This window comes from Pleurodeles waltl, chromosome 6, assembly GCF_031143425.1.
Source record: "Pleurodeles waltl isolate 20211129_DDA chromosome 6, aPleWal1.hap1.20221129, whole genome shotgun sequence".
Lineage (NCBI taxonomy): Eukaryota > Metazoa > Chordata > Amphibia > Caudata > Salamandridae > Pleurodeles > Pleurodeles waltl.
This window is the reverse complement of record NC_090445.1, coordinates 82320096-82328698: the sequence shown is the minus strand read 5'-3', so window position 1 is coordinate 82328698 and position 8603 is coordinate 82320096. Positions and strand designations below refer to the sequence as shown.

The 8603-nt window shown below is 45.5% G+C and overlaps 1 protein-coding gene across 1 annotated transcript; it reads left to right on the top strand.

The window, feature by feature from the left end:
• Positions 1 to 1181: 1181 nt before the first annotated feature.
• On the top strand, positions 1182 to 8052 carry LOC138299248 (syncytin-2-like). The gene is made up of 2 exons (XM_069237379.1): positions 1182 to 5527; positions 6371 to 8052. Exons 1-2 carry the CDS (start codon positions 5379 to 5381, stop codon positions 7212 to 7214), a joined length of 993 nt encoding a protein of 330 aa, XP_069093480.1. The 5' UTR covers positions 1182 to 5378; the 3' UTR covers positions 7215 to 8052.
• Positions 8053 to 8603: the final 551 nt, after the last annotated feature.

The window sequence follows — 8603 nt, the reverse complement described above, 5'->3', positions numbered from 1 at the left end:
TAAGGGCGTGTTTAGGTCTGGGGGGTTAGTAGCCAATGGCTACTAGCCCTGAGGGTGGGTACACCTTCTTTGTGCCTCCTCCCAAGGGGAGGGGGTCACATCCCTATTCCTATTGGGGGAATCCTCCATCTGCAAGATGGAGGATTTCTAAAAGTCAGAGTCACCTCAGCTCAGGACACCTTAGGGGCTGTCCTGACTGGCCAGTGACTCCTCCTTGTTTTTCTCATTATTTCTCCTGGACTTGCCGCCAAAAGTGGGGGCTGGGTCCAGGGGGCGGGCATCTCCACTAGCTGGAGTGCCCTGGGGCATTGTAACATGAAGCTTGAGCCTTTGAAGCTCACTGCTAGGTGTTACAGTTCCTGCAGGGGGGAGGTGTGAAGCACCTCCACCCAGAGCAGGCTTTGTTTCTGTCCTCAGAGAGCACAAAGGCTCTCACTGCATGAGGTCAGAAACTCATCTCAGCAGCAGGCTGGCACAGACCAGTCAGTCCTGCACTGAACAATTGGGTAAAATACAGGGTGCATCTCTAAGATGCACTCTGTGTGCATTTTTTAATAAATCCAACACTGGCATCAGTGTGAGTTTATCATTCTGAGAAGTTTGATACCAAACTTTCCAGTATTCAGTGTAGCCATTATGGAGCTGTGGAGTTCGTTTTTGACAGACTCCCAGCCCATATACTCTTATGGCTACCCTGCACTTACAATGTCTAAGGTTTTGCTTAGACACTGTAGGGGCATAGTGCTCATGCACCTATGCCCTCACCTGTGGTATAGTGCACCCTGCCTTAGGGCTGTAAGGCCTACTAGAGGGGTGACTTACCTATGCCACAGGCAGTGGGAGGTTGGCATGGCACCCTGAGGGGAGTGCCATGTCGACTTAGTCATTTTCTCCCCACCAGCACACACAAGCTGGCAAGCAGTGTGTCTGTGCTGAGTGAGGGGTCCCTAGGGTGGCATAAGACATGCTGCAGCCCTTAGAGACCTTCCCTGGCATCAGGGCCCTTGGTACCAGGGGTACCAGTTACAAGGGACTTACCTGGGTGCCAGGGTTGTGCCAATTGTGGAGACAATGGTACATTTTAGGTGAAAGAACACTGGTGCTGGGGCCTGGTTAGCAGGGTCCCAGCACACTTCTCAGTCAAGTCAGCATCAGTATCAGGCAAAAAGTGGGGGGGTAACTGCAACAGGGAGCCATTTCTTTACAGCCCCAAATACAAATGCAGCCTCAACCACAGATACAGCCTCAACAGTTACAGCAATCAGTGCCCCAAATACAGTATGGGCCACAGCAGACAGTGCAGCCCACCTTGCAGCACCAGAACTTACAAGGAGGGATAACTGTCAGGGGAGGGAACCCATTCCAGCAAAACTACATGGGAGGATATGCCCAATGAAGGTGCCCAAGGAGAAGTCTCATGTATCCAGTCTTATCGGTAACCCACAGGCCAGATGAGGAACCCACTGTGATGGTAGCCATAAATGACAAGGAATACACCTTTCTCATCGACACTGGGGCCACTAGGTCCTGTATCGGTGAGAAGGGACTGCCATTGTCAAATTTATCAATGGACACACAGGGCTTCTCCGGGGCTGTGATGAGGGTTCCATTCACTAAACCTGTGGAGATGGAAATAGGGGGGAGGTATGTTGATGGATGTTTCTTATTCTCCCCAAATGCACCAGCTAATCTGCTAGGACGTGATCTCATGGCAAAATTAAACATGACTATTCACTTTGAAGAGGATGGGACTATGATCTGTTCAACACCTGGAGTATCTAGTACACGCATCATGACAATGGTTACACACCCCCCAGATGGTAACCAAGTTAGAGCCAGACCTGTAGACATTTTAGCCTTTACTAGAGCAGTGTACACCATCATAGCAGAAACACCAGAACTGACAGGGAAAATAGTTGAATTACCCAAAAACGTCCTCTTTAGATGACAGGGCCCCTGTTTTGAAACATTAGACAAAAACCTAATTCTGGAAATAGAGGATCTAGAAGTGTCCCCCACCTATGGGACCCTGATGGCAAGTGACCACACTGGTGTGATGTGGGCATGTGTCATCTTTTGTGATCCCAACATGCAGGTGGGCGACATATCAGATGACCAGTTGTTTGCTGATGACTTTAGAAGGACAGAGATTGTTTTTCAAAACAGTGTACCTTTACGCACCACACTGGAGACAAGGCCTGTGATACCAATAAATGTCTCCAGTCCTATCAAAGATAATGACCTTGCGCAGGAACCCTCTAACTTATGGACAAAAGGCCCTTATGATGTAGGCCTCGTCCGCACAGCAGTACCATTCAGAATAACTTTGAAGGAAGGAGCAATACTGCCAAGAGTGAGACAATATCCTCTATCCAAAGAAGCAGAGGAGGGCATTGCACCTGTTATACAGGCATTGGTGGAGCAGGGAGTCATATACCCAGGTGTATCCCCCTGCAACACCCCAATTTACCCTATAAAGAAGGCCAAGGGAAATTTGTGGCGCATGATTCAAGACCTGCGCCCCCTTAATGACATAGTGATACCAGAATTCCCTGTAGTACCTGATCCTTCCATCATCCTAACCAACATACCCCAAGATGCTAGGTACTTTACAGTCATAGACTTGAAGAACGCATTTTTCAGCATTCCCCTGCACCAAGACAGTCATTATTTGACTGCATTTTCCTATCGTGGTTCACAGTACCTGTATTCCAGATTACCTCAAGGGTACTGTGAGTCCCCTAGTGTCTTTAACATAACGGTCAAGAATGACCTCGCCAATTTTCAATGTGACAGCACAGTCTTGCAGTATGTTGATGACCTACTAATCTGTAGTCTAGCAGAAGAGTAGTGTAGGAAGGACACTGTGTCCCTGTTGTGCACCCTTGCTCAAAGAGGTTACAAGGTAGACAGGGACAAATTACAGTACTGCCAGGAAGAAGTTCAATACTTGGGGCAACTACTATCAGCATCAGGCCGTAGAGTTATGCCAGGGAGAGCAGAATCCATTCAGCAGATGACAGAACCTGAGACTGTGAAAGGAATGCAGAAGTTCCTAGGCTTATGTAATTATGTCAGACAATGGGTTTTTGACTACAGTACTTTAATATCCCCACTACTTGCATCTATCAAACAGGCAAAAACACAGAAAGACAGGATAACATGGACTACGGAGATGAAACAAACTTTCAGTAAGATAAAAACAGAAATAACAAATGCACCAGTGTTAGGAACACCAGACTATACCAAAGAGTTTTTTCTTTTTTGCCACTGTAATGGCCAGGTGATGATGGCTGTCCTCACCCAAAAGTATCCTTTAGGCCACAAACCAATTGCATATTTTAGTGGCCTACTTGATTCTGTCATGAAAGGTCATTACCCTTGTGAACAATCACTAGCCACAGCAGCCTTTGCAGTAGAGAAAAGTGCTCCCATTGTCATGGGTGCACCCTTGACACTGTATGCTGAACATGCTGTGTTTGCAATAATCCAGAAAGCTAAAACAACACTAACAACACAGAGAGTATCAGGCTATGAGATAATACTATCATTACCATCCTTGAAGGTGGTTAAATGCCACACAGTCAATCCTGCTACCTTCTTTGCACACCCCATTTCAGACACTGACGATGATGCCCATGATTGTGCCACATATACTCCAGATGAGTGTAGCCAAGCAACAGAAGACCCCATTCCAGGTAGTGTTGTGTATTTTGTGGATGGATCTTCCACAATAGATCAGGACACAGGGGTAAGACATACAGGTGCTGCAGTGGTCAGAGCGATGCAGCACAACTCTTCAGACACACTGCAGATAACTGAACAGATAACTTTGCCATCTCAATATTCAGCCCAGGCTGCTGAATTAGTAGCTTTAGTGGCAGCCCTCAAACAAGGGGAAGGAGAAACAATAACAGTATACTCTGATTCAGCCTATGTTACTACAACAGTGCATTCCAGCATTATGCGGTGGAATAGACGGGGATTTCTCAAGTCTGATGGAAGCCCTGTCATGCACCGCCCCCTTTTAGAGGACTTGATACAAGCTTTAACACTGCCACACGCAGTTGCAGTAGTGAAATGCGCAGCCCACACTAATGCTCAGGATTTTGTGTCCCGTGAAAATGCCCTGGCAGATTGGGCAGCCAAAGATGCAGCAACACACCCTCTTAGTGATACACATACCACAGTTTTGTTAGCTAGTGAAACATTGACATCTTCAGACTCTTTGAATGCATCCAGACATTACACAGAGACAGCTCACCTGCATATAAGAGAGATACAAGAAAATGCACCAGAACATGAGAAACAGTTGTGGGAAGCCAGAGGATGCACACAGACAGGAACAGATTTAATATACAGACAAATATCAACAGGGAAGCCTGTCATGCCCCAAGCATTGCTACTTATAGCTCTAAACCAGCTACATCTTCCTTCACATACTGCTAGAGACAATATGTCCCTCCAAATACGTCAGGATTGGTTTGTCCCGAACATACATGAGATGATTACAATGTACATACACACCTGCACAGTGTGCCAGCAGTATTCACTAAATCCCACATCTAAGGCAATAGCTTCCACAATACCTCGCCCACAAGGTCCCTTTAAGGAACTGCACATTGACAACATTGATATGATTGACAGATGCAATCATTATCGCTATCTGATAGTTGTAGTCTGCCCATTCTCAAGGTGGATTGAAGCAGGATCTTGTGTTCACTGTGATGCCAAATCTGCTGCAAAGTTTTTGATTTGTGAGGTAATACCGCGATGGGGTGTCCCTGAGGGGATCAGATCGGACAATGGCACCCATTTTGTCAATAATATCTTTTCTCACCTCACCACCTTGTTAGGAATAACACATAAATTGTCCTCACCTTATCATCCGCAAAGCAATGGAATTATGGAGCGCCTTAATGGCCTCCTCAAGAACAGAATAAGTAAACTATGTGTGACATTGAAGAAGAAATGGCTATACTGCCTCCCTTTGGCACTCTTTGCTTTGAGAAATACCCCAGGATCAGATCATCATTTAACTCCACATCAAATAGTGACAGGTAGAACAATGAGCACATTTGTGCCATCAACTAGACATAAATTGGAGACTGAGAGTGCACCTGAGGTTGTACAAACTGAAATGAATGAATACATGTCTGAGCTAACCAAAGTTGCAAAGTTCTTCTCTAAACAGGTTACACGTGCAGCCAAGAAGCGCGCCAACGCATCTCCTGCAAAGGATCAACAACACCATTACCTTTGGGAACTTTAGTATATATTCCCAATTTTGTCAGAAAGTGGAAGGACTGCAAATTCAATGGACCCTTCCCAGTGACAGACAGCACAACTACAGCAGTGAAAGTCCAAGGCCACAAACTATGGTACCACCTCCAGGATATCGGCCTGGCCCCAACCATGCCATCCATCCCTTTGGACACCGAGCAGGAAAAAGAGGGGGGAGAACAGGAGAAGCAACCGGAGTAAAGCCTCCCTCTAAAGCTTCAATCTTAGACAATTCTTCTTTTCAGTTATGTATTTTATGTTTGTTTTTCCTCCTCGTTGCACTGATATTGCTGCTTTTAGCCCTTGGATATTTAAATTTTTTTGATCCTATATCAATTACTACACGCATGCGTAGAACTGTTGATAATGATACTGACCATCACCCTCTCCATATTGCTTTGTTTGACAATGTGTGGTATCAGCACATGCACAGTATAGGCACATCCACATCCAACACCAGTTGTTATGTATGCTCTCTCATCTCCCATGCTGCTGGAGTAGATAACTTACATCTCCCTAAAGAGGTATCCCCAAACATTACACATTGTCTCCTGCACCTATTTTTATGCAGAATGAAAGCACAGCTACAGCCAACTCACGTTAGTCCTGCTACTGCACGAGTTAACACAACTAGATTTGACACCACCCCAGAAGTCCTACAAGTCCTGACAGAAAAACAAGAGATAATGGAAGAGATATCAAGAATGAAGGAAGCAGGGCAAACAATGTTTCACCCAGATTGGGAAAAATGGGTATTACGTCGAGGTATTTTTGGAAGGTCTTACCTATCATCTGAATGTAGCAACTATTTAGCTGAACCACTGCCCCCTGATTGCGCAGGCAGGCCAGTTCTTAGTATCACAGGATCAGTATTTGCCCATGATAAATGGCATACCGAGGCCAAGTTCACATGTAGAGCAATATCATTATGGAATGGTACCAAGACACAAGGTCCACTAAGCTTTAATAAGATAATAGGTCAATGTCAGGAAATATGGGATGCGAACATACAGAGATATACATGGACAGTGACTACCATACACCCTAGAATAGCAATGAAATTAACACATTTTTCTCTTTGTTTCAGAGGGAAAGGGACAGTGAAGGTGGGGAGTAACCTCAACTGCAACATCACCACCTACAACGCTGATATGCAGGGCGGCACCTCCAGCCTGATGGATCACTACTGGATGTGTGGGGCCCGGCTCCACATGCAACTACCCCCGAACTGGAATGGCCTCTGTTCCCTAGTGACTTTGCACATCCCCTCCCTGGTAATACCAGGTGTGGACATCTCTCAGTTACATGACCATCCCATGAGCCGTCCAACAACCTTGCTTCACCATTACCGGACAAAACGAGCTGCTGAGTTTCTTGGTACTGAAGTGTGGAAAGATGTTCCACAGGAACACAGACTATTTAATGATGCCCAAATCTTTTTTGGTAGCATCCTACCATTCATTCAGGCGAAGGCAACTGCACGCTGGCTGCAGATCACGCGCTTTGAATTGATGAAGACCATAAATGCAACTGAAGATGGATTCAATGCTATCAAGGAAGAACTTCGAGCCCTTAGGCTGATGATAATACAACACAGATATGTACTTGATTTAATGACGGCCATGGAAGGAGGGGTGTGTAACAAGATTGGATCGGCCTGTTGTACTTATGTGCCGGCCAATGATGCGGACAATGGGACATTAACTCAGGCCATTCAGACATTGCATGATCTACAAAAGAAAATGATCGATGAGGGGGGTGCCGCTGATAGGTGGTTTGAGGGCTGGTTCGAATGGGTGCCGTCCTGGATGTCGGGGTTGTTCAAGGCCTTGTTGCCTTTGATTGTGTTGTTGCTTTTCATGTGTCTTATTTTACAGGTAATAATAGCATGTTGCAAAAGGATGACAGCTAAATTGGTAGGGACAGAGTAGTGGGTATGGGATGATTCCCCTAATTTCATTAATAGATAGGAAGGTAGGAAACGTAGTTGAATAATCAACTAGAGGGAGGAATGATGTAGGAAGAATAGTAATACATCACATACAAACATAAATTCCCAAAACCCAATACAAGCATTTTAGGCTAGATAGTTGTAAACCAATGTAAGTAGTGAAAGGCTTAATACATGACATGTTTAAAAAAGACAGACTGTGGGTTCAATAGAAAAGACAGGTCATATTTAGGACAAACAAACACTTATTAGTTAGGAAATATATATACATGCTGCATTGTTAAGTTAGCTGTGCTGAAACACACAAGAAGCCCCAGCCACATTAGAATGAGAGTTTTTCTTTAAAGCTGCACCAACTGTTGCTTTCATAATGTTCACTCAGCATGAACAGGGTGGAACAGAAGGGTGTATCCTTCCTTAGCACAGGGGTCCTAAAAACCACAAGTCATTCATATCGTGTTAAGGGGAATTCTGTAAAGGGTCAGATAAGTAGTTGCAAGGCAGGGCTACCATGAGCAGCACGCAACATATAATCTCTTGTTGTGCAAAAAGATAGATATGGTGAATGACGTCAGTGTAACTTACCCACCCATGAGGCCAACAAGTGCATGTGCTTCTTTCCAGAGGCACCTCATTATCTTATCTGTACTGCTTGTAGTTGCTTACGTCAATGGTGAACTCTTCACCACAGTTTTTTGTAGTTTTTACAGTATAAATGCTACTGGTGTTTGAACCAGAACTTTGAACTTCAGTCATGGCCTCTATGTTGAGACTGCCTGTTGTTCCCAGCTGAAAATCGATTAAACCTATATTATTGTGTCAAATTGATCTGTCTCATTTTGTTAACAGATTTCCCTCTAACAAATCATAACACCAGCGGGGATGAGACCTTAAACTCCTCTTTTTGAAAGGATGGGGGGGGGACAGAACGGACCGTAGCGGACTCCGAGCTCGCTGTAAGCACGGGCGGCTCAGGCTAGGAAAGGGCGCAGGAAAGGCTCAGCCTAGGGCTGCTCCCAGCGGCGCCTCCCAGGGCGGGAAGTGCTGCGTTGTGTGGAGTCCTGTGGGAATCGTGAGGCAAACTGCAGGATGTGTGTGTGTGTAGTTTTAAGCCTCAGCAAAATATCTGAAAAAGGTGAGAGTTAATGTTAAACCCGAAAATGGAGAAACCTTTAAAAAGCATCACGCCCAACATGGGGCTCGAACTCACGACCCTGAGATTAAGAGTCTCATGCTCTACCGACTGAGCTAGCCGGGCTGCTGTGCCTATGTCATTTCACACACCCTCTGTGTGTTCTTTGTGAGGAAGTAGTGTGTGGTTATCCCAGGAGGCCCCTTTGTTTCATTTTCTCTGCTGCTGACTCGACAC

What these genes read in the sequence shown, in the direction of transcription:
- LOC138299248 (XM_069237379.1), top strand. Translation starts at nt 5,379, where the DNA reads ATGGTACCACCTCCAGGATATCGGCCTGGCCCCAACCATGCCATCCAT. An exon ending in TTAGACAATTCTTCTTTTCA is followed by an intron (nt 5,528 to 6,370) that starts GTTATGTATTTT and finishes TCTTTGTTTCAG; the next exon opens with AGGGAAAGGGACAGTGAAGG.